Source organism: Verruconis gallopava, assembly GCF_000836295.1.
Source record: "Verruconis gallopava strain CBS 43764 unplaced genomic scaffold supercont1.17, whole genome shotgun sequence".
NCBI classification, from domain to species: Eukaryota; Fungi; Ascomycota; class Dothideomycetes; order Venturiales; family Sympoventuriaceae; genus Verruconis; species Verruconis gallopava.
The window spans coordinates 465,024-488,197 of NW_015622153.1; the positions used below are offsets into that span (position 1 = coordinate 465,024).

Here is a 23,174-nt window from a genome sequence, read left to right on the forward strand (position 1 = left end):
AAAACACTGAGATTATCCAGATTCGAACGTTGTCTTGATTTCTGCAGCTTCGCACCACGGCGTAGTTTATGGTACCCATCTTTCTATAATGATGCTAGGGAAGCTCTTAAAGTCAACGTCTTGACGCCGGTTTCCGCGTCGTTGCAGTCGCGACAACAATATGAGACGTACGCGCCAACAATTCTCACGTTCGTATGGAACAATTTTGAAAGGGGATTCCTCCGGATTCTCTTGCGGCTCGCGAGTTGTGCGGCGGAAAAAAAAAGCTCAGCTGTTGGTTAGCGGCAAAGTTTGGCTGCTAAGTAATGCAATGTTCCTCACCGTTGCCCTTCACCAAGATGATATGGGATGCTCAGCCACTCCCACACAATCACAAGCTTGAACATTAAAATCCTCTTTGATGGTAGCTCAGGTCAGACTGAATCGGGCCATGAACTCTCTCCAACCTCCAATCGGTACCGCAACCTGCTCAAGTCTGGACTTGAGACGGCACCTGGGCTCTTCGCCATATTCTTCTTTGCAGCTACCTGGGCTTAAATTAGGCTGCAATCGACTCTGAAGACGGTGGGCGTCCTTTGGAAAAGAATTCGGCACCAGAAGCTCGAAAGGCTTGCAAATTTATGAGATGATCCGTCGCGACGTCTTCATTTTAAACTTCGTCGAGCACCCGAAAATGGTAAGAGCAATGAGTTGTACTTGCTCTGTCCAGTTTCAACGCAAGGAATCTTCCTACAACGTCCACAACAAGTGCTTTGCTCTTGTTCGCGCTTATCGATATACCGTTCCTCAATCTGAGCCAACCCCGCTCTTTATCATGCGTTCTTGTAGGTGTCCCTTGATCCCAGTCTTTGTGGCAAACGGGCATGAAGCGTTTCGTGTGGTTGCCACATCAACGAACAATATAAAACTGGGCTCTCGATACCAAAGATATTCGTGAACACGGATTTGTGCATCGACGGATATCTTGATAACGGGAAAACAATGCTATTTGCTCAGCCAGATACTGGAAAATCAGAGGCTATTGTGGAGATAAACAGTTAGCCGATTATGCAGTGCAAAAAAGAGCATTGCGAGATTAAGCAAGTAACGACATATGTTCCAGTAAAATGGTCATGCATATAACCAAAAGATCAACCATATGACGTGCTGAACTCGACGTTGAAGAAAGGGAACAATCTGTAGCGAGGCTTTATGATTTGTCAAGTAATCTGCGGCCTACAGTAACGCATTGCCCAAGGAAGCCCAGAAACCTCAAGATCAAAAGTCTCGAACCAACGGATTAAACACCCTGCCGGCGATTCATCGGCCTTATGTGTATATAACTTGCGATCTCGGATCTATTCTTTGAATACATCTTCCAAGGACATTCCTCTTCGATATCCTAACGCTATTGCGTGGCTGGGCGTGGCCAAAATAAGTGAGAGTTCCCAATTACTGACGATGTAAAAGCATCGAACCCGGAGCTATTTCAATCAAGCTGCTCGAGTCTCAAGAGGCCTCTGGAGCACAGTATCGGTGATGCACATAGAGTGCTCTTCAATCTCCAGGGCACAACGACAGAGCTTTGCAAGCTCGAGGCATCACGCGGTCCGGCGTGATTAAAGGGAGGTTACCGGAAAGAGCTCCATCAGCCAATAGCCCCAACAGAATGTGAGTTTCCGGATGATTCCTTCTGCTTTTGATCAATTCTTATGCTTGGGTGGGCACCTCATCCATCGATTGCTAGAGACGGCCCCACGTCCTTCCCAGAACTCATTTCTTCAGTCGTCAACAAGCCTCCAGGTAAAAGATAAACCACGTCATCTCTCCGCCCCTTCTCATCCATACCCTCATACTGAGCCTTGTCGAGCTGATACCCCACGGTCAAATTGCATCGCCCACACTTTTGGAGATAACGCTTTTCGAAGCCCTGGTCGCCACGTATGATGACAGGAGCTCGATCCAGCGTTGTTCCGAGCAGCACGGCATATTCGCTCAGTTCCTCAGCGTGGGATGCCGGTGGTAGCCGCAGAATCGAGGACTTGTCGAGGGAGGAACGCGTTGGGAGAGTGGCGAGGGGTTGCGTGCTCGCAAGCAGAAGGTGAGTGCATATGCAATGGTAGGTGATGATATTCCGTGGGGTCTTTGTCGTATTCCCGTCTGAGGCCATGATGGAGACTCGACAATGCCGACGGTCGAGGCTCAACAGTGTCGAATTAAGGAGCAGGAGTGGGGGATCAGCTGACATACAGTTCGTACGGCTCTGCTGAGGCGTTCGCAGCGACAACGATGATGAGCAGTGTGACCTGAGCAGAATTGCTGCTTTGGTAATCTTGCAGGTGGCTTATCACGTTTCTTCAGCGAGTCAAAGGACGACGTTCCACAGCTTGACCCCTCAAATCGCGTACTGAGATTCCAATCCACGCCCACAAGCCGGCTAGCGTGCAGGCCAGATCACGCGTATGCGGAGCTTGGGATGCTGGCGTGTGGGATGTGGACAACGTCGTGGAAAATGCGGAGTGCGACTGGGCTGCAGAACGGCCTCACGGAGCAGCGATGCGACTGGCGATCGATCGAATAGGCATCTCAGTGCCCTGACGTTCCCCACGCGTATCTGCAGCGGCATATATGTCCGGCGTCGAGTTGCGCGGCCAGTGCCTGGCTGGGGTGCAGCGTCTTGGAATGCAGAACGGGCAGACTGGACGTGGATGTCTGGAGAGACATTATTGTTATTCGAGCGCAGCGCGTCGGCGTCGAACGGGCTCGTCTGCACGCTTGGGCCAGCATTTGAGATGGCGACTGGCCGATTGGTGGGGTCGACCGTGGCCACGATTTGACGTTTGACTCAAGTAACTAACTACGTTGAAGTCAACTGGCTCGAAATCAAAACGTCCGTTATCGCTGCAAAATCTCAGGTCCCGACCAAAAAGCTATATTTCGCCCTCACCCTCTTCCTCCCCCCCTCGACGTCGCCCTCGTTGTTCCCAGCAGAGAAGGACACACAGTCGCCGACCATGTGCGGAATCTTTGCCTGTCATTGGTATGCCATTGATCCATTGTCTGCTGCATAATTCACTGTGCGCCCCCGCCAGGACGCCCTGTCGACTGACACCATATACAGTCACCCAGACGTGCAAAAGTTCAAGCCTCAAGCGTTGAAGCTAGGCAAGGCGTATGTATCCACGTCGGATTCAACCATGCTTCATGTTCTAACTGGTTCCTCCTGCAGCATCAGGCATCGTGGCCCCGATTGGAGTGAGTAGCAGTGCGTTTTGTGCTCGTTGCACGTAATGACTCAGATGATAAAGGCGGTAATGTCATTTGCAACAACACCAGTGAGTGTGGCCATGCACTAGACCACAGGAAGAAGCCCGCTAATCTTCGCTCAGTCCTCGTTCACGAACGCCTGAGTATTGTTGGCATTGGTATGCATCGCTCGACGCACACAGTATATGGCTGCACCTGCTCACGCGACCAGACTCCGGCGCACAGCCAATCGTCAACGATGAGGAGACGGTCTTCCTCGCCGTAAACGGCGAGATCTACAATCACAGAATCCTGCGCAAGCAGCTCAAGAAGCCGTATAACTTCAAAACGCATTCCGACTGCGAAGTTATAATACCGCTGGTGGGTGCAATAGATTGGCGGGCGCGAGGTGACGAGGACTGATGCGATACTAGTATCTGGAACATGACATATTCGCACCACAGCTTCTCGATGGCATGTTTTCGTGGGTGTTGTATGACAAGAACATGGACAGGGTGGTGGCCGCCCGTGACCCGATTGGCATCACTACCTTCTACATGGGACGTTCGAGCAACACGCCCGGCGCGGTGTACTTCGCCTCCGAGTTGAAGTGCTTGCATCCTGTCTGCGATCAGATTATTTCTTTCCCACCTGGTCACGTTTACGACTCGCAATCCGACACGATCCAGCGATACTTTGCGCCCAAGTGGCTGATGCAACCCAGCAACATCCCAAACACACCCGTTGATTACAAGCTGCTCCGTGAGACGCTGGAGAAGTCTGTGAGAAAGCGCCTCATGGCGGAGGTTCCTTTTGGTGTCCTTCTCTCCGGTGGTCTAGACTCCAGTCTAGTTGCGGCGATCACTCAGCGAGAGATTAAGAGAGTCAACGCTCTGGCCCGGACAGTCAACGGCGCCAATGGAGCTTCCAATGGCGCCACCAATGGCGTAGTTCGCGAGAATTATGGCGCTGACCACCTCGTCGGTATTGACGACAACGCCAACTTAGCCACAGTGCAGGTTCTTCCTGAGCTTAACTCGTTCTCCATTGGTCTTCCTGGAGCTCCAGACTCGATTGCAGCACAGAAGGTTGCAGACTATCTCGGAACGAAACATCACAATTTCACTTTCACCATCGAAGATGGTCTCAACGCACTTTCCGATGTTATCTACCATTTGGAGACATACGATGTGACAACGATTCGCGCGTCAACACCGATGTTCCTGCTGAGCAGAAAGATCAAGGCCCTCGGTGTCAAGATGGTACTTAGCGGAGAGGGCAGCGACGAGATCTTTGGCGGCTACCTTTACTTCCATGCTGCACCAGACAAGAAAGCATTCCATGAGGAGACTGTTCGCCGTGTTAAAAACCTGCATCTTGCCGACTGCCTCCGCGCCAACAAGTCTACATCTGCATGGGGTGTCGAAGCACGCGTCCCATTCCTTGATAAGCAGTTCCTAGAGGTCGCTATGAACATTGACCCAGCAGAGAAGATGATCACCAAGGAGAGGATAGAAAAGTACATCATCCGCAAGGCCTTTGACACGTCAGATGACCCAGATGCTGAACCGTATCTGCCCAAGGAGATCTTGTGGAGGCAGAAGGAGCAATTTAGCGACGGTGTTGGCTATGGTTGGATTGATGCGCTAAAGGATCACGCCGAGCTTCACGTCTCTGACGAGGATATGAAGAACCCGAAACCAGAATGGGGAGACGACATTCCTGACACGAAAGAGGCATACTGGTATAGATGCATGTTCGACGAGCACTTCCCGGCGCACTGCGCAAGCACCGTCATGCGGTGGAAACCTACCTGGAGTAAACAGACCGATCCGTCTGGGCGGTAAGTTGTTGCGCGAAATGTTGCTCAGGAGCCCCTACTGACAAGTCTGGCAGCGCTATTCCGACCCACGAGAAGAAGTACGACCACGTCGAGTAAACATAAAAAGGTTACACAAGATGATGTTTGTGGCACACTGGTTTCGTTTCAAGGCCATATCTTGGTGCACGGCGTCTTTTCGTCAAGATTGAATAAATGTAGAGCCAGGCGGCAGAGCACACGAAACCTGCCGTCAGCTCAAGCATGTTTACGGCCTCTTTCGTGTTTCTTTTCCTTGCTTGATTGAGCTTCGTCTAGACCAGTCTGTATGCTACATGAACGTCATAGTGCTTATCACCCGTCCGAAAGAGACCGTTTTTTTTTTCTTTGCTGTCACAGTGGTGCGCGCGTCGTGTTGCCCATGATCTGAATCTGCTATTTGGGACTGATAAAGCTCATTACTTATTTGGCCAGGAGGCTTGGCAGAAGGGCCAATTTGTTCTACTCGACTCTCAGCCTGCCCAACCACACGTCACCGAGGCGTGAGTTATCCTCTGCAAGGCCGCCATGCACGACTATGGTATCTGTACCAAGAACGTCGGCGGCGAACCATCCTCTCGGCTCCGGCGCCTCGTCTCCTCCCTCAGCCTCAACCTTGAACCACTGGTGCTCTTTGATGTCGTATGCCCACACGTCTGACAGCATCTTTCCAGCGCCCTGATGCCCCAGCGAACTGGGATCGCGCTCGCCAAATGCCGTGACCAGCCAGCTCTTGCCGCCTACGTCCAGACAGAGCAAAGTACTGACGCTCCTCGGCACCGGCCCCTCCACGCCGTCCGCATTGTACTCCTTCGAGGTCCAATGGTTGTTCACGGGGTTGTACACGTCGACGGTGCCGCCGATTTCCGATTTGCCGTCGAAGCCGTTGAGACGGTAGAGGGCGTCTTCGCTGGCGCAAAACGCGATGCTCGTGCCACCACGCTCGCTGCCGGGCGCGGACGCGAGCTGTACCCATCGTCTGCCGCTGACCACAAAGGCCCACAGGTCGTTCAGACGGCCACTCTCGGAACAGCCTGCGTGGACGTAAATGGCGTCGCGACCATCGTTTGCCATAGCGTGGTACGATCGAGGCGGAGGGACGGGCTTGGACGGGTCTGACGGCTCGAGACACTGCCAGTTGTTGCCGCCCGCGCACGCCCACAGCTTGCCTTGCTCGTCAATGGGCGCCATGGCGACGTTGCCGCGGCCAGAAAACAGGTACATCGTGCCCCCGAGAGTTGTTGACGCGGAACCCACGCGCGGAGCAGGCGAGTCGCCCATCGGCTCGGATACGGTGACGGCCGCTGTATGCCCTCGTCAGACGTGAATTTGAATCTAAATCAGCTCGTGCAGCTCGGCAAAAGGGTACGTCCGGCCTCGACCTTTTGGACTCTTGGCGGGCCGAAGCGCGTGAGAATCTGACTCTCCGCGGTATACATCTCACACACGACGGGAAAGGGGGTGGGGGACGGGCCGAACAGGTCGAGATGTCTTGAATTGACCTACACTGAGCCTGGAGATCAACATGATACAGCTTGTTGTCGACGGGCTCTCTCGGCTTGAGTTCGCCGCCAAAGACATCAAGTCGCCCGTTTGCGACGCCGATCGTTTGCGAGGACCGTCGAAGGTCGTCGGACGAGGCAATGCGCTGCCATTTGAGAGTGATCTTGCCCGTCATCTGCAGCAATCGCGCTGGAAGGCGGAGTCTGCGGTTTTTCACGTTGTACAAAACGATGATGCCATTCGGTCGCGTGGGGCAGCCCTGAACCTCCTCATAGGATCTGCTCGACTGTTTCGACGCGAGTCCATCAAGGTTCGATCGAGGCCGATGACGGAATCGTCGGAATTGCAAGTTGACTCCCTCCGTTGAGCATCACGTGTTCCGGATGTTCATCCTCCGTGTGGCTTCCTAGCGGTGAACGCTAAAGCGATGCTTTTCAAATTCTCGCCCCAGCATTAATCACACGAGGAAATGGCCAGTGGCAAAACAAAATGAAGGCGTTGGTGAAGCCTCTGGCGGCGGATTTTAGGAACTTTTTTTTCGGTTATGTTTTAGCCCTTTTTGCCGAAACGATTGACCAGCGAGGATCGCAACGTTCTTCATTATTAGATACAAATCGGTTCGGGTTCAGCAGCGCTGGCGGCGGCGGCGGCGGCTGGGTGACGACGGTACGTACCTTTGCCTCAGCCTTGTGGGCAGCCTGAAACCAGTCGCTGACTCAGATTCTTCACCGGTCGTGCGAAAATGGTTTCGCTACAGTTCCAGGATCGATAACTACTGAGTCAGGGCTGGATAAGGCAATGTTCGGGGCGTGGGCTGCGAACACGAAATGACTGGAATGTGGGCTGCTCGCGGCTGAGAGTGAGACACAAGGGTCCTGGCTTCTGGAGCCGCGCACAAGGGGGAAATGAATCGCTCCACCACGTTATCTTTTACCCAGGCAGACCAAGCTGATCCGTTTCTTCTGTGCATTTGACTGTTCTGACGGGGTTCCTTCCCCCTGTTAACTTTGTAACAGATGGTGAGCCCGGATCGTCTCTGCATCTCGAGCACATTGCATGTGAAGTTCTATTGAGATGCCGTTTCCGCTACAAGGTGTGAAAGACGCGTTGTACGTTTGGCGTCTCGAGTGCTGTGCGTGCGCATCATGTTGTCAAACGCGTAGAATCAACACGGACTAGTTTGCAAGGCCTTCTTTTCTAGGATGTGAGACCCGAAGGAGGGTTTGAGGCTCTTGCCTCCTTGAAGAGTTTCTCGCACATCCAACCTCATTCGGACATGCGAGCAACATCGTAATGCGGCCCCATATGGGGCCTGTTCCAGGGTTCTTGTCTACAAGTACGTAGTTGCTCACTACATTTTGGACCCATCAAATCTGACTATTGACGGCTGCTAATGCGCTTGGAGAGGACGATGATTACTTCTCGAAAAAAGGCTTTTGAATTCATGTTTTAAGGCGTGCAGCATGACCAACTTGTACTGTGGATCAAGGGTAAAGCGTGTTTGTTTCTGCTATTTTCGGATTCAAGGGATCCATCAAGAGGTTCTTGAGCTGGCGCTCGACGAAAGCGAAGTCTGTGGGATCGATCCATTCAGTCCTTTGACGTTGGCTACTATCATTATTCCCGTTAGCATCATGACAAACTCGAGTCTGGGGCATGCCTTCTTTCTAGGTCGCTTTTCAATCCGGGTAACTTTTTGATGCTCCAGCCTGAGGACTCGTTGAAAGAGCGGTCCTAGAATAGCGTGTTTTATTTTCGATACGTTTTATCGTGTACTGAATCGTAGTCATAACCATGCCTAGCCCCCCATGCTGCAAGTGGAGACGCAGCTAAAATTATCAACAGTGTGCCAATGCATCTGTGGACACTGGTAATCAATACTACTCAACAGAGGTAGGAGGGGGCTGCTTTGGCGATTTTCGTGCAGGAGTTGTGTTGGAGCCGAAGCCGTAGAGATACAATGGTATTGGCGCCCTTCGCTTGGCTTGCTGAGGTGCCCACGCAAAAGGCTGCGCACTTCCGCAGTCTTATCACTCGCAGTTCAATTTCGGGTCTTTCTTGGCCATGTATGTGAGGTGCACTACTGCGAAGATCTAGTGTTCACCTGCCCCAACTCCGGACGCATTCGGAGGCTCTGCGGGGTGTGCACCGTGAAAGGCGGTAGACGGAAGTGATAAGCCTACTGCAGGTGCGATGATTCCCATCCATAGAAAGAGATATTCCGAGACAGAAACCAATCTTCCGCCGCCAACGTGCCTCAGCGCATCTGCAGTGTTGCACGGATGCACGAAGAACGAAGGAAGTCCGGTCAACGGGTGATCCTTGCACATGGTCAACGGATGGCTTAAAGTATGAACGCGGCAGAATTTTGCATTTACCGTCATGGATACAGCACCTATGACACCAATCCCGGAGACCTGGTCCTTAAAGCTTGTCGGAATCATGTCCGCATAAACAGATGCCAGATCGGTTACAGGGCCACCAGCCATGTCTCTGACGGTGAAATGTAGGACGGGCACTCGGTATGACGTTGAGAGCAGTATATCATAAGTCACAATGAAAGATCGCCCGTCTTTGGACTGGCTGCGGGGTACGACAGCGACTTCCTGGCACGTCGATTAGTGACTTTTTGCACGGGGAGCAATCGAAGAGTTCCCGTAGCTACATTGTCGGAATCCTCCTCACACGCACCGCCACAGTCGCTGATCGCATCTGCAGCTTGCTCTTCACCGTCCGCGGATCCGTCACTAGACCGCTCAACGGTCCTCGTTATTCGGACAAAGTCCACGCCATGCTGTGAATCGCTGAGTCGACATGCATGTCATCGCGAGGAGATGTGTGTACCGACCTGCTGGTGGTGTGATGTTGCGTCCGCCTCGCAGTGCTCACCAATCGAGCGCCGGCAGGCAGAGACAAACGATTCGCAGACTCTACTCCACTCGTCCACCGTCACGAAGGGATACTGATGTACCTCCGGCCCCATATTGCCCGAAGCCTGACACGGGACGGCAAACTTGGACGGAAGAGAGGACGGATGAAGTACACTCACGTGCCAGGCACGACGTGTATGCAAGCTCGCACGTCTACTTCACGGTCGGAAGTGGTGCAGGAATCGATAACTCGGCAGCCTTGTATCCTGCTTCGCGGTGCCTTGCTGGCTGCAGACTTGCTGCCTGAGATCTGTCTCGCCCGTTTGTACGTGGGCGGACCCACTGGAGGAATCTCCCCTCCTCCAGCTCAGCCAGCCAACAGGAGCTCGTTCTTAGCGTGGTAAAAATTCTAGAGCACGCCGGCCAAATGAGGAAACAAAGCGAAATCGGGGCGACCTCATGCGGCGTGAGCTCGTCATACTGCTCGAGAGAAACTTTTTCTCAGTCGTAGAAGTTGAGTCACGAAGTCACGATTTTGTAGTCTTTGCACCGTGACCTGTCTGTGTGAATCTACCACTGCGCCGAGAGTAGGCCTGGAAACTAACACAGCAGCTTTCCAAAAAGAACAAAGAACAACACCAGCTCGCATACATCATGCCGTCTCGTGAGGAGGTCCACTACTTTGGCGCAGGGCCGTAAGTTTTCCGCTACTCCAAATGTGTTCGTGCTCGTGTGGACGAGATTCTAAAATGCGGAATTTTGCAGTGCGCCACTGCCTACGGCAGTGCTAGAAGCCGCGTCAAAAGCACTATTGAACTACAAGGACCAAGGCATTGGCTTATGCGAGATATCACATCGCAGCGCAGACGCGAACCAGATTCTTGCAGACACCAAAGCTGCGCTATCTGCACTGCTCGACGTGCCAGACACGTATGAGATCTTGTTTCTTCAAGGAGGCGGTAGTGGCGGCTTCTCGGAAGTCGTGTATCATCTGGTGGGGATATGGGTCGAGAAGAGAAGACTGAGGGCGCAGGAGGACATCACGATCGCCATGGCCGACGGCAAGGCGGAAGGCGGCAAGGAGGATCTGGAGGCCAAAGTGCTAGAACGCTTGAAACAAGAAGTGGCGCAAGAGCTGAGGCTGGATTACCTCGTTACCGGAAGCTGGAGTCTGAAGGCGTCCCAGGAAGCGGCAAGGCTGGTGGGCAAGGATAAGGTTAATATCGCGCTCGATGCCCGCAAAGCCAATGACGGCAAGTTTGGCAAAATACCTCCTGAAGACCAATGGTCCTTGACCAAGAGGAGAAGGGAGGGCGGGCCAGGGAGCGCTCTCGTGTACTTTTGCGATAACGAAACGGTGGATGGCGTCGAGTTCCCACACTTCCCGGCCTGCCTGGAGGCGCTTCCTGAAGATGCGGTCGACGACGACGCGCCAATGGTGGTTGCGGACATGTCGTCCAACTTCATCAGTCGCCGTGTGGACGTGAGCAAGTACGCGGTCATCTTTGGAGGAGCACAAAAGAACATTGGAAATGCAGGCGTGACAATTGTTATCGTGCGCAAATCCCTGCTGCCACCAGAGCGAAACATCGCCAGCGCTGAACTGCTGCGACAATTGGGCCTCCCAGTGGGGCCTGTCGTATTCGACTGGCCCACAATCGCAAAGAACAACTCGCTGTACAACACGCTGCCAATTTTTGACGTGTGGATAGCCGGGCAGGTCATGGCCAACCTAGTGACTACGTACGGAGAGAAGAAGATTAGCGGGCAAGAGGCAATCTCCAAGGAGAAGGCCGAGATTCTGTACGGCGTGCTAGACAGCGCGCCTGAAGTCTATCACGTTGTTCCAGACAAGACGGTGCGCAGCAGAATGAACATCTGTTTCCGGGTTGGGGGCGGAGACGCAGGAAAAGAAAAGGAGTTCCTCGCAGGCGCGGAGAGGCGCGGTCTACTGGGTCTCAAAGGCCATCGAAGTGTTGGCGGGATTCGTATTAGCAATTGTAAGCAAGCCTCCGTCGGAGCCACTTTTGCAAGGGCCCAGACTTTTCGCACAGCAGACGCAGCAGAAAAGAAAGTAAGAGACAAGTGAGAGGCGCTGAGGCTAACGGTGCAAAACACAGATAACGCGGTTTCAGTTGATGGGGTGCGCAAGCTGGCCCGGTATCTCGAAGACTTTGCAAAGGGCAGTGCATAAGACCAGCCAGGTGAGGGAAAGGTACGTATCTACGTCAGAGATTTCAAACATGCACGAAAGCACAGAGAAGAGTAGAAGCAAAAAATAGAGGTCAGGAGACACGCAGGGGACACGGCAAAGGCACGTCAGCAAGGCAGAGGAGTAACGTATTGGCGAAAAGAGAAAGGGGGAATTTAAAAAAAACATCGCTAGCCAAGTCATTATCATCATCCAGACGCAGAAGAGCCATAAGTCAGGCAAACGCTTTTTTCTTTTCGGGGGCGGGGGGAGAGCCGCAGTCGGTCAGTCGTGCCAGCAGACCAGATGGAGAACGGTGGTGCCGTTAGAATATATTTATTACAGCAATACGAGAGATAAATTTGCATGGGAACGAGAGCTCGTGTGCATGCCACACGCAATGTGCAAGGGTTGCCATGGACCTGAGCCGCAAACGAGTCACCACGGCCAAGCGAGGGGGCGCTGCAGCCAGGCCAGGCGAAGAGCCCGAGCGAAGGCCAGACGCGAGAGCGACAAGTACTCGCGGCCCAGAAGACAGTCGCGGAGCACACATGCTCTTGGGCGGCATCGCACGCAAGAACGACGGCTGGCACGCACGAGCAGAAAGGGCGCCGACTGGGACGACGGCGGTCGGCATCATCATGGTGGTTGCAGCGAGCCTGTATTCTCGTTCATCAGCGTGCTTTTCGGTGTCGTTTGTCCGGCTCCGTTGTTCGTTCTTGCTGCCGTTGCGAACTCGGCTTGTGTGTGCTGGCGGGTTGTGCCTGAGGGAGCCACTGGAAAGAGGGGGGATGTGCGCTGGAAAGAGGGGGGGGGGGGCAAGGCGCGAACGGAGACAGTCGGCCAAAGCAGAGAAGTCCTCCTGGTGCGTACCGTAATGACGTACAGAGTCGCGTACCGTAATGATGTACAGAGTCTCGTACCGTACTCATGTTCAGAACCGTGATCCGTCCAGGCCGACGCTGAGCACTGTATCCATGTGCTGTGTACCGGACACTGCACTATACCATTGTAGGAGCTGCACAGGGCAGTACATCAGAGAAAGCCCACAGAGCAGCAGCAGCCGGCCCAAGCCATGGCATTGTATCAGCACTGACTACTGTACAATACTGCATGTGGTATAGTACAGCACCTTGGCAGGCTGTTAGAGTTTTAACGTTCAGAGCTGGGCCAAATTTGGATCGGCCCAGTGGTGAGCGATGAGGCTTTGCTTGTGCGTGTCGAGCCGTCTCCAACGGGCTTAGGCCGACCACTCTGTGCTGCACCACAAAATGATGGAGCTGCGCCTGCCCCAGCGATCCCAGCCCGCCCGGCTCGTTCTTTCCTGGACGGGCGGTGGCGCGGTCGCCCTTGCGCTAGTGCTCGACCTGCCTTGTCGTCCTGCGCGCCTGCCTGCCCACCGCCGTCCGTGCATGTACGGTTGGCCCAAAATAACATCCTGACTGCTCCTCGTCCGTGAGCTGCTGCCGTGCGTCGGGTTCCGATACTCGATACCCTCTTTTTACCTCTCCAGCTCCTCTATCCCTCGCCCGCAACTGTTCCACGTCCACCTGTGTCCCGTCCTGCGTCCCTGCTCGGTGAGGGCTGGCCATGTCACTCGTTTCGCTTGCTCTTTTTATAAAGTAATTCCAGGGCCCCCGCATCCGCTTCCTCTCGCTATGATGCGCCCGCCTTTCCTCTCCAACTCGACCATGTCGTCCGTCGCCTCCGAGGACTCGCTGTCGAGCGTCCTGTCGGCGTTCACCACCTCCTCCACCACCTCCGTCTCTGAAGGCGGCTGCCAGGTGACCAGATGGATCATCGACACCCGCTCGATATGGCAGGGCGAGCGGATACAAGACGTAGTAAGTACCATCACCGCCCGAACCACCTTGTCTCTGGCCCCAGTCCTCTCGCCGTCGTCGTTCGCTGCACCGTTCTGACAGGATCCCCCACAGGCTGCAGAATACCTCGCCATCATCAGCGAGGAGGAGCGCACAAACATCCTCCGAAAGTACTTCATTGCCGACGCCCGCATGGCGCTGGCCTCCGCACTGCTCAAGCGAGCCTACATTGCCATGGTGACAGGTCTGCCATGGTCGCAGATACAGTTCTCGCGCAAAGGCCACCACATACACGGTAAGCCGTGTTGGAACCCTCCCGAAACCCCGACACCCGGCTATCCATGGCCAACCGTCGACTTCAACGTTAGCCACCAGGCTGGTCTTGTTACCCTCATAGGCGTTTACCTTCCAGATCCTGTCATTGGGACCCTGCAGCAAGACTACATTGCGGTAGGATGCGACATTGTTGCGCCCAATGAACGGTCCGACCTCGTCACTATCTCGGCTTCCGACTTCGAAGAGTACACGTCCACGTACTCGGAAATCTTTTCGCCCGAAGAGCTTTGGGACATGACTTACAACCTGCCTTCCAACTCCGTATCCTTACTCAATGGCGAGCGACTCAGCGCAGATGTTCTTGGCCGCCACGACAGATTGATCGTCATGGACCAAGTCTGCGAGATTCGCATGCCGGACGGCCGAGTGGAGGAGATTGGCTCTGAAGTCATCATCGACGCCAAGTTGCGGCGGTTTTACACATTCTTCTGTCTCAAGGAGGCATATATAAAGCTCGTCGGCGAGGGCCTTCTCGCGCCCTGGATCAAAGACTGCGAGTTCAAAAATGTTCGCGCCCCGACACCGGGGAACCCGATCCGGTGCTCGACAGACGCGGCCTGGGGAGGCAAGGTTCACGGTGGACGGATCCCAGACAGATTGACATTCCTGGACCAGAATGACGCGTTGTTGATGGCGGAGGAAGACCTTGAGATTTGGTTCGAAGGCGAGGAGGTTCAGGACGTGAGGACAGAGGTTCAGTCGTACGGCGAGAGCTTCATGATCTCATCCATGATCAGGCCGGCTACACTGCTTGGTCCCGCAGGGGAATTCCCGGATTGGCACAGAGTCAATCTGGAAACGGACATACTGGACGTTGCAAGGAGAGACCCGAAGGCCTATCTATGACAGGCAAGACGCATGTGCAGACGCAGACGCTTTTTGTTTTCCCTTTTTGATACCCAGACGGCACAGTGATCATGTGCAGCCACACTACCGCTACTACAGCGAGCTGTTTAGAAACTCATGTCCTTTGTTTTTTTGCCGCTCAATGCATTGCGTTCAACCATGTCTCGAGGTATTATCATGTCAATAAGACAGGGCAGCTTTGTCCGGCGTTGGTCGGAAGAGGAGACTCCGGAGGATGGATGTAATAGCTAATTGATAATGCCCGTACTTGGATGCAATGAAGCTTATCGGTTATCCGCCATTCCCAATGCAGGCCGAGCAAAGGCACAAACAACGTCCACGTCAACGAGGCCCGGCGTCGGGATTCCCCAGTTGCACGAACCAATGTTTTACCCATGATGTCAAGAACCCGGACGGTTGTGCACTTTGCCCCCTGTCATCTCAGCCCTTCGGCCTGGCCCCACTCAGGAGCAGATCGCACGGGAGAAGCAACAATGTTTTGGCTTGGCTCCGTCGCCCACGGCGCAGGCTCAGATCGATTGGCCAGCCCGAGCGCTCGTCCGCACAGCGCCATTCATGACGTGCAGGCTTTATTGGCTTTTCAATCCTACAAGCACACTCGCGCAAAGGTCGCGGCCGTGGAGTGAACCGTCGTCCCGGTGGTGCGGATCGACCGCCGCTCGAAGACTAAAAACCAGGAAACAAAACGAGAAGCATTTGAAATGGTCTTGTGCTGTGACATTGCAGCTGACCGCCGAGGACGCGCCAGATCGTCGTCCCAATTCGCTTCTGGATTGCGCGGCCCAGGGCGTGTGAAGACGGCGGTCTGCTCCAGAGACAACGAAAGAGAGCTTCAGTGCGGATCTAGAACTAACCCCATCCGTGCTGCCATGGAATTCTTTGAGTGAAATGAAGGATTGCTTCCGCAGGCACTGATCCACGAGCTTCACAATCCCCGCCTTTTTGGGCCCTTCGCTGCACGTCTCATTCAACTTTCCTTGCGATCATCGCTCGCTCGGCAATCATGCGCGGACGTCGTGCTGTCCACCCAATAATGATGATGAGTCGCCGCGAGCGTCAACGCTGGTTGTGTGATCGTCCAATTTATTCCCCCCATCTCCGTCCGCCGTTTGTCTTTTTCCCAGGCCAAGCACGACCCAGTCTTTCTCGCTTCCGGTCGACGACCGATCGTCTCTTGTGCGTCTAGTTCGCCTCCACGGCGTCGTCCGCGCGACGGCTCGTGGTGATTGTGAACCATCATTCCCTTTGCGGCCGCCGTACGTGCCTGCGATATTGCCTGCTTGGCGCAGTGCCTCTTGTGTCGACGGCCCAACTCGTCCAGCACAGGACAGGAGCGGAACTGCGTCACACAGCCCAGCGGGAATGCAGTGGGTCTTTACGTTGTTGTCTCCAACTCTCTTGCCGTCGACCTTCGTCTCTCACCGTCCGTTCACGCTGTGAGCGTCCGCATCACGCTCGCCCTCTCATACGTCGTTGCTACCGGATCTCACATTCCTTTCCGTGCAACAATTCCCCTCCACACCCCTTTCCTTGCAAACCATCTCCTCGTCAACCGGACGACGCATTTTTTCATCTCCTTTTTCTCCTCACAACCGGTCATCCTTGTGACGATGCCGCGCAGCAAAATGCGATTCACACTCCCTTTTGACTCCTCTCTCTCTCTCTCTCTCTCTCTCTCTCTCTCTCTCCCTTTCGTTTCAAAACACTCCAGTGGTTTGCAAGAAGCAGCTTAGTACTCTCTAAGAAAACAAAAAAAAAATCGTTTCCTCCCCCCTCGCACGCCAGGTGACGCTCTTTGCAAAAACGACATCGCCGTCGTCTTTGTAAAGGCGGGGACGACGGCGATTGGTCTGCTCCTTTTTTTTTTTTTTCTCTCTTTTGGGCTTGTTCTGTTTTCTTTTCACCCCGCGTGTTCATGTGTGTCTTGAGTAAGAATTGGCATGCGGAGTTGAACGTCTGCGACGGTGCGTTCCGCCGTCTCTAGCTAGGGTCGTTCGGCGAAGGATGGACATATATTTTCTCTCGTCATGTATTCGCCACGTCTCGTACAGCGGACAGCGATCGTGCCTCAGGATGGTTGCAGATTACACGCCCCCGGGCGGTCTCGCTCACCCGCAGTTGTCCTCTGGAGCTCGGGCTGCGATGTGTGCTGGAACCCCCCCTTTTTTTGCGGACCTCATCCCAAACCCGCTTGTCGGGCTGCTCCTCTTCAGTTCCACGAGACTCTCTCCTCTTCGGGCCTTTGTACGCTCAGATTTCTGGCTGTTTTCGCGTCCAGGAGCCAAAGCAGCAGAGACTCCCGAGGATTTTGAAGGACGGGAAGCGGTGCGTCGCTACCAGCGCGCTTGCCGCCCCCAACTGGTAAGAGGACGAGATGGGATTTGGCTTGGAAAGTCGGGAAGTGATTGGGAAAGGAACGCAAGAATGTTCGCCTTTTTTTTTATATATATGTGACTCTGAAACCAACGCTATGATCGAAATACTAATATACAACACGTGAATGAGACATCAATGTACACCGTTCCTCCTCGTCTTGTTTCGCCCTGATTAGTCTTCAAAGAAAACTCCCGTCTTGGACGCCACGAGCCTGGCTTTTGTTCTTTCGTCCTCGGGCAATCGATAGCGGAGGCCGTACAGAGCTTGAGATGGAGATTTGATAAAAAAAATTAATTTTTTTTTTTTGGAAATCGAGCCGATTCTGCTGGAATTAAGTTGATTGCCCACGTGCAACACCAAAAAATATGACCCCAGTGTTCAAGCAATCGTTTCGGCACGTGCTTGCTGCTTACTTTCGCTTCTTGAGAGCATGCGGATTCAGCCACATCTCTGAGACAGAGTCGTACATACCGACAGTTCCTTCGATTCCCTTCATGCTTCGCGGAAAGGTCACCCGGAGAGTGGTCGGCTCGCTGATCATGACCTTCGACGTGGAGATGCTTGGTCTCAAGCGTTCCAGCTCGTAAGACAGCATGTCGTTCCCGGCCGGCTTGGGATTCACGAAGCGATACAGAGCGAAGCCCCTGCTCTGGATGAAGTTCGAAGTCGGGCTGACGGGCTTTCCGACCATGGCGGCCTGTCTGCTCGCTTCCAGCGTGACTTCCTTCTTCTGACAATTGGGGAGCAGTTCGAGAGATGACTTCAACTTCAACTTTCGCCGTCTTGAGCCTGAGCCGGACGACGTCGCCGTTGCCGCTATCTCCGAAGGCGGTCCGGACCGATTGCGCCATGTCTCCTCCGCACGTGGGGCTTGTTCTCCAGAGTAGAGACTGGATATTGTCGAAGGATTCTGCTTCGCTGGGCCGGGAATTGACTTGCCCTTGACTGTTGCCGGCGAGTTCATAACAACCGGTTCAGCTTCTTCGTACGGTGGCCAACTGGGAGGAGGTGGTCTTGAGCCTGCGAAACCGTTGACATCTTTCGCCTTTCCGCTCCATCTCTGCTGGAATGTGTCGTCCGTTTCGTACGAGGCTCGTCCATAGCTGCTGCTTCCGTTGAGTCCCGACGCCCGTGGCATGTTGCTATTGACCGTGCCGTAGCTTGTCGCGCTCTGAGGATGCGTTCGCGGCGGAACTGGTGCCAGCTGCTCGCTGCTAGATCCAAGAGCAGACGTCTCGAATGCAGAAAAAGGTGTGAATGTGGCCTGGGGAGTGAATTGAGCCTGCTCGTGGTACCCATTCTGAGCCACAAATGGGCCTTGACGTGGGTACACACTTGGAGGATGGTACGGGTTGTGCTGTGGGTATGGGCTCTGTGGAGGGTAAGGTAGCTGGGGAGGATACGAATTTTGCGGGTGGTAAGACGGGTGCTGAGGATACATGTTTTGATGGGGATACATGTTCTGGGGAGGATACATGCCTGGCTGGCCGTACGGAAACTGCTGAGAGTATGGTATCTGCGAGTTGTATGGAGTTGGTGGACTGTACGTGGGCTCAGGCACATAAGGTGCGTGTGGAGGCTGTTCATCCTGCGCCGGCTTAGGTGCAGACGGCGATAGGGGAAGATTCTGGGCGGCAACAAAAGAAGTGGGCGCCTTCTGCGTGCCATCTTGAGATCCACGAACAGAATTCGATCGCGCTGGACGGCTGGTGACGACTTTCATGCCGTCTTTGGCCTTGCGTAAGATGTCGTCGGACATGGATACTGACCTCCGATGAAGTGCTAAGGGTCGCGATGGACCATTATCTGCCGCCGCAATTGTCGTGATGTCGCCCACTCGCCTGTTGCAACGTTGTCAACTCTGTCTTCCTGATGAACGAGTGTATATTACGTACCAAAAGCTTTTGTCTCCCACGGCAGAGTCCGGATCCCTTGAGTTGGTTCTGCTCATTGGCGAGGAGTCTTCATTCTGTCGAAGACTCCTGCGGTCTGCTTTCTTTGGTATTGGCGGTGGGCGCATCCTGAGGGGCTGGACCACAGACATTGATGGGGATATTGATGAAACAGGTCGCGTGCTCGGTGCCGAATTAAGGTCATCACGAGCGTTTTGCGGAGATGTTTCAATCGCCCGAGCCGAGGAGACCCTCAGCTCATGATTCGCTTTCTCCAGACTAGCCACGTACTCATACAAGCGTCGCAGTTCATCATTCATTTCTCGAGTGGATTGCTCCAGGGAATGTATTCTGGTGTGAGTAAGTTGATGCTCCGCGTCGAGTTTCGAGGACTTGTCCTTCTCGGCGTTGTAGCGCTCGCGGAGCAAAGCCTGGGATTCGAAAAGTTGTGCAAGTTTCTTCTGGGTGGCGTCCAGCTCCTCCTTCAGTGACGAGCGTGTCTTCTGAATGGACGATAGCTTTTCGTCGATGCTGTGGGCTAGGTCGTTGCTCGCTTCAATTGGTGGTAGAAGCCTGGCCAGGTTGTGATCTGCACTCATACCAAGTGGAGTTGACGGTCGTGATACTCGAGAGACTTCCGACGTTTGCACAGGCGGCACTGAGTGCGGTGGCGGAGCGTCCTCGATTTCCTGAGGTACAGCTGGGAGGCCGTTGGTTTGCTCGTTCGACAGTGAAAAGCCGTCGCTCTGCTCATGCGCGTTATTCGCGCGATGAACTCCGTTTTGCAAGCTAATGGTAGACGGGCGATTCTTTCGAAGTACGTTCCCGTTGGTGGCCACTTTCAAATCCTTAGCGACGATTTTCGAGCCCAGGCGGAAGGCCAACTTCCTGACCGTAGCCATGGACTTTTTCGCTTCGACAAGTGCATCTTGGTGACGATCGAGCTCGAGAATGTTGTGTTTCGACTGTACTGGGGTGAGTCCGTACAGGTCGTCGGATGACTCAGTCGCGGACAAGGCCTCTTCTCTCACACCCACAGCTTCTGACACTGGAGATGCGGGTCTGATCGGCGACTTTGGCTCTTCTTCGACGTTTTCCGACCTCTCTATGACTGCACTCGGCTTGGTGCGAATCGAAAATCGATCCGATTCGAGTCGTGGCTTCTCTCCATGCTTTTTCGTCTTGAAGCGCAGCATGATATTGTTCAAGACTAAATCTTCCATGAACACAAGTCCACCGTCATCGTCTAGCTAAGTGGTTGAGTGGAAGCGCATTGAAGAGCGCAGCGCATCCAAGGATCAGATGCTCAAACCAGGAAGATTGCCGAGACGATCGCGAACGGGTTTCAGGCAGGCGAGTGCCGACTTTTGGACGTTCCCTCCTACGAACCTGCTGCAAAGACAAATTAATTAAAGTGGGATAATCAAAGAGCCGCCTCCCACATCAGGTACCCGTCCGTGGCTTTTGTGTCGGCAGGTGGAAGGTGCTGAGAACTTATGAATGCTGTGTAGATCAAATTGTCACGCGGGCTCCAGATCGAAGTTGTACTCGGCTCAGCACCTTTATTTTTCATGTGCTGCGATTACGTTGTAGCCGGGCACCCTTACCGGCGATCATACAAAACGCTCTAGTCGGCACCTTCGTATGGAGAACGAGGCCGGCACTCTCGGATGAAGCGCAACAATGTTCTTCAGGAAGACGATCCAATGATCTACGCCTTCCTCGGGCTGGCGACTGGGCCATGGCGCGCCAATGGTAGCGTGTTTTTGGGGGGAAGTACAAAGTTCCTTATCGTGGAGAATCCTGCATGGAGGACATTGTGCAGGTCGCGACCCGAATCAGCTAGTCGCCTCCCCATCGTGGAGCTCGTCCTCTGCCTTTTGCCGGGTTCTCCAGTTCGCAACCGCGGAAGTCAGGCCTAATCAGAGGGAGATGCATGGGTTCGCGTCCGACCAGAAGGTCGCCACCCTCGCACGTACTGAATCGGCCGGGCTCCATCACTGCTGAGAGACGTCGTCCCTGTCTCCACGCCGCCCGATTGGGACAGGCACAAGCGCATACGAAAAGAAAGGCAGAACAGAAATCAACGCTCGAACGGTAGGCCAAGTGCATGTCAGAAAACGAAAGCGCTCTCTACCAGGGGGTGGGGTGAGAACACATGGGAGACTGTATTTCCAAGGAGACGTATATATCTGAGCCTAACCTGTCTGTTGTAACCTGTAGCCTGACCGTCTGCCCATTTGTCAATCACCATCAATAAACCCCAAGCCCCACGAACAACGCTGCATGAGTCTCCCAGAACCGACCAGTCAGCAAGCCAAGGAAAAGAGAGGGGGAGGAAAAAAAAAGCCCCCCTAAGACGTCAAGCTAACCATCTCGGGCGGCAGAGTGACGACCGAATCGAAGTAAGTGATTGTGACCTTCATCCAGCTGTCTTGGTCCACCGAGACCCCAACAAGGTGGATTTCCCCCTTTGGATTCTTCGCTTTGACCGTGCCGGTGACTTCGTGGTACGAGTCACCGCGCGTGATGTAGAGCTTACCCTTCTGCTCAGCGAAGACGGTACCCGTCTCATCGACGAAGTGGAAGGTGTTGTACGGCACGTCGATCTCCAACGGCGACGGGTTGATGACCTTGATCGTGTTCTTGAAGGTGCCGTCCGGCTGCGGCACCGTCTTCACGATCTCAATCTTGGCGCCGTTCATGCCCGGGATGTCGACATCCTTGACGTAGTTGATGTTGGCCGTCATGAAGAGCGCTTTGATCTTGCCCTTTCCGTTGTCGAGCCGGAGCACGATCTGTTCGTCGAGGGTGATGGACTTGACGAACGCCTCGAACGCCTCGTGGTTGACGATATCAATCGTCTGTGGCGGAACATGCACGTCCGTACCAGACGGATTCGTCTTGATCTCCGGAAGCTGGGCGACGCCAAACGTGCCTTTTGGCCCGACCATGTCGACTTTCATGGGCATCAGCACCGCGCTGATGGGGCCAGTTCTGACCACGCGTGCTTCGAGCTCCATCACGAAAGAGCTGAGTGAGGCTGCTTGTCAGCCGCTGCTTCTTGAAGCCTCATCTTCTCCTTGCACACTCACTTTGGCTTCTGGTCGCTGATCCTGATCAACTTGACCTCCAGTCGGCTGAGGTTAAGGATGGCTTGCACTATAGCGTCCATGGTTGCGGTGATTCCTTTCTTTGCTTTCGACAGAAGTGGTAGGGCCTGCTCTATACTCAAGGCCACACGAAGACCAGATGGAAGTAGACTAGCCTGCGATGGTTCAGAAGGCAAGACGAAGTCTCAGGACTTGCGCGAGAAGGAACGAGATAGCTATATAGAACGATGCTTGATACCGTATTATTGCCACGTGAAGAAAGCATATCGAAATGGGCGGCCAAGCCTACAATGCACACCACCCTGGGCTTCGAAGGAAGCAGTAAGCCCTGAGGATCACGGTCCAAGACCTCGGAGTACAAAGGTACACTGAGCACGTTGGCCTGCAAACGACATACCTATGACCCCCCCCCCCCCTGGCTTGGAGGCGTTTCCCGTGTAGGGCTACTTTGCGCAGAAGGCGTCGTCGGCGCCTCTCGCCTTTCACGGCAGATGGCACCAGGCGTCTCCCGATGGAAGAAGACGTGCACAAGAAACTTCGTCGCCGACCTCAGAGCACGAAACATCCGTAGGCTTCACGGTTCACTCTTCCCTCCCTTCTCTCCCGTCGGCTAATTCACATGGCGCAGTCAGCTTCGTCTAGCCAAGGCGTTACGGCCGTCGTACGCGCCAGTCGGACAGGTTTTTCGATTCCTGTTTTCCTCGTTCGGCGGGGGCATGATTTGGCGCGCTGTTAGTTTCGAAGCGTCCGAACAGAAACGACCGTGGATCCACGAATAGATTGCATCGCGGATCGGCGGCGGGGGCAGGCTTGCAGACTTGAATCCACGACGGACGAGACGGATAAGGGCAGAAGGTCAGAGAAACATGAAAAATCAGGCGTCATGACTTCGTCGCTACTGACCACATCCCCCCACTCACCCCTGGGTAATTGCACATCTATCTCCCTAGTCATGCTCCATCTTCTAGTTCAGTGCTCGAGGCTGTCGGCTGGAGGTCAACAGCGCCAATGCCTCGAACCCAATCAGTCACGTCTCGACGTCTACCGCCGTGCTGTTCTCGAATCGGCTGCGCAGAGCAAAGTCTACCCCATTTGCTCATACTCGGGCATTCCAAAACGA

At 54.2% G+C, this 23,174-nt stretch overlaps 8 protein-coding genes across 8 annotated transcripts; 3 read left to right on the forward strand and 5 right to left on the reverse strand.

Moving 5' to 3' along the window:
- Window positions 1-321: 321 nt before the first annotated feature.
- On the reverse strand, window positions 322-2,699 carry PV09_05578 (uncharacterized protein). The gene has a single exon (XM_016359100.1). It carries the CDS (start codon window positions 2,225-2,227, stop codon window positions 1,709-1,711), a length of 519 nt encoding a protein of 172 aa, XP_016213239.1. The 5' UTR covers window positions 2,228-2,699; the 3' UTR covers window positions 322-1,708.
- Window positions 2,700-2,828: 129 nt separating this feature from the next.
- On the forward strand, window positions 2,829-5,433 carry PV09_05579 (asparagine synthase (glutamine-hydrolyzing)). Its single transcript, XM_016359101.1, has 8 exons — window positions 2,829-3,019; window positions 3,101-3,151; window positions 3,209-3,234; window positions 3,288-3,314; window positions 3,369-3,404; window positions 3,458-3,606; window positions 3,660-5,068; window positions 5,122-5,433. The coding sequence occupies exons 1-8, from the start codon at window positions 2,994-2,996 to the stop codon at window positions 5,162-5,164; spliced, it is 1,767 nt and encodes a 588-aa protein (XP_016213240.1). The 5' UTR covers window positions 2,829-2,993; the 3' UTR covers window positions 5,165-5,433.
- A 112-nt stretch (window positions 5,434-5,545) lies between these two features.
- On the reverse strand, window positions 5,546-6,761 carry PV09_05580 (uncharacterized protein; the record flags this gene model as incomplete). The annotated part of the gene is made up of 2 exons (XM_016359102.1): window positions 5,546-6,387; window positions 6,590-6,761. The coding sequence occupies 2 exons, from the start codon at window positions 6,759-6,761 to the stop codon at window positions 5,546-5,548; spliced, it is 1,014 nt and encodes a 337-aa protein (XP_016213241.1).
- A 1,918-nt stretch (window positions 6,762-8,679) lies between these two features.
- PV09_05581 (uncharacterized protein) lies at window positions 8,680-9,569 on the reverse strand (the record flags this gene model as incomplete). Its single annotated transcript, XM_016359103.1, has 4 exons — window positions 8,680-8,907; window positions 8,965-9,192; window positions 9,252-9,380; window positions 9,435-9,569. 4 exons carry the CDS (start codon window positions 9,567-9,569, stop codon window positions 8,680-8,682), a joined length of 720 nt encoding a protein of 239 aa, XP_016213242.1.
- A 320-nt stretch (window positions 9,570-9,889) lies between these two features.
- Window positions 9,890-12,020, forward strand: PV09_05582 (phosphoserine transaminase). Its single transcript, XM_016359104.1, has 3 exons — window positions 9,890-10,151; window positions 10,222-11,456; window positions 11,577-12,020. The coding sequence occupies exons 1-3, from the start codon at window positions 10,111-10,113 to the stop codon at window positions 11,648-11,650; spliced, it is 1,350 nt and encodes a 449-aa protein (XP_016213243.1). The 5' UTR covers window positions 9,890-10,110; the 3' UTR covers window positions 11,651-12,020.
- A 1,099-nt stretch (window positions 12,021-13,119) lies between these two features.
- Window positions 13,120-14,957, forward strand: PV09_05583 (uncharacterized protein). Its single transcript, XM_016359105.1, has 2 exons — window positions 13,120-13,491; window positions 13,585-14,957. The coding sequence occupies exons 1-2, from the start codon at window positions 13,306-13,308 to the stop codon at window positions 14,650-14,652; spliced, it is 1,254 nt and encodes a 417-aa protein (XP_016213244.1). The 5' UTR covers window positions 13,120-13,305; the 3' UTR covers window positions 14,653-14,957.
- Window positions 14,958-17,341: 2,384 nt separating this feature from the next.
- PV09_05584 (uncharacterized protein) lies at window positions 17,342-20,704 on the reverse strand. The gene is made up of 2 exons (XM_016359106.1): window positions 18,945-20,704; window positions 17,342-18,890 (listed from the first exon to the last, which is right to left on the reverse strand). Exons 1-2 carry the CDS (start codon window positions 20,162-20,164, stop codon window positions 17,459-17,461), a joined length of 2,652 nt encoding a protein of 883 aa, XP_016213245.1. The 5' UTR covers window positions 20,165-20,704; the 3' UTR covers window positions 17,342-17,458.
- Window positions 20,705-21,097: 393 nt separating this feature from the next.
- On the reverse strand, window positions 21,098-22,383 carry PV09_05585 (uncharacterized protein). Its single transcript, XM_016359107.1, has 2 exons — window positions 22,037-22,383; window positions 21,098-21,974 (listed from the first exon to the last, which is right to left on the reverse strand). Exons 1-2 carry the CDS (start codon window positions 22,114-22,116, stop codon window positions 21,296-21,298), a joined length of 759 nt encoding a protein of 252 aa, XP_016213246.1. The 5' UTR covers window positions 22,117-22,383; the 3' UTR covers window positions 21,098-21,295.
- Window positions 22,384-23,174: the final 791 nt, after the last annotated feature.

What these genes read in the sequence shown, in the direction of transcription:
- PV09_05578 (XM_016359100.1), bottom strand. Translation starts at nt 2,227, where the DNA reads ATGTCAGCTGATCCCCCACTCCTGCTCCTTAATTCGACACTGTTGAGC.
- PV09_05579 (XM_016359101.1), top strand. Translation starts at nt 2,994, where the DNA reads ATGTGCGGAATCTTTGCCTGTCATTG. An exon ending in CCTGAGTATTGTTGGCATTG is followed by an intron (nt 3,405 to 3,457) that starts GTATGCATCGCT and finishes TCACGCGACCAG; the next exon opens with ACTCCGGCGCACAGCCAATC. An exon ending in GCGAAGTTATAATACCGCTG is followed by an intron (nt 3,607 to 3,659) that starts GTGGGTGCAATA and finishes ATGCGATACTAG; the next exon opens with TATCTGGAACATGACATATT.
- PV09_05582 (XM_016359104.1), top strand. Translation starts at nt 10,111, where the DNA reads ATGCCGTCTCGTGAGGAGGTCCACTACTTTGGCGCAGGGCC. An exon ending in CACTACTTTGGCGCAGGGCC is followed by an intron (nt 10,152 to 10,221) that starts GTAAGTTTTCCG and finishes GGAATTTTGCAG; the next exon opens with TGCGCCACTGCCTACGGCAG. An exon ending in CGGGATTCGTATTAGCAATT is followed by an intron (nt 11,457 to 11,576) that starts GTAAGCAAGCCT and finishes TGCAAAACACAG; the next exon opens with ATAACGCGGTTTCAGTTGAT.
- PV09_05583 (XM_016359105.1), top strand. Translation starts at nt 13,306, where the DNA reads ATGATGCGCCCGCCTTTCCTCTCCAACTCGACCATGTCGTCCGTCGCC. An exon ending in GCGAGCGGATACAAGACGTA is followed by an intron (nt 13,492 to 13,584) that starts GTAAGTACCATC and finishes GATCCCCCACAG; the next exon opens with GCTGCAGAATACCTCGCCAT.
- PV09_05584 (XM_016359106.1), bottom strand. Translation starts at nt 20,164, where the DNA reads ATGGAAGATTTAGTCTTGAACAATATCATGCTGCGCTTCAAGACGAAA. An exon ending in GTGGGAGACAAAAGCTTTTG is followed by an intron (nt 18,891 to 18,944) that starts GTACGTAATATA and finishes ACGTTGCAACAG; the next exon opens with GCGAGTGGGCGACATCACGA.
- PV09_05585 (XM_016359107.1), bottom strand. Translation starts at nt 22,116, where the DNA reads ATGGACGCTATAGTGCAAGCCATCCTTAACCTCAGCCGACTGGAGGTC. An exon ending in ATCAGCGACCAGAAGCCAAA is followed by an intron (nt 21,975 to 22,036) that starts GTGAGTGTGCAA and finishes AGCCTCACTCAG; the next exon opens with CTCTTTCGTGATGGAGCTCG.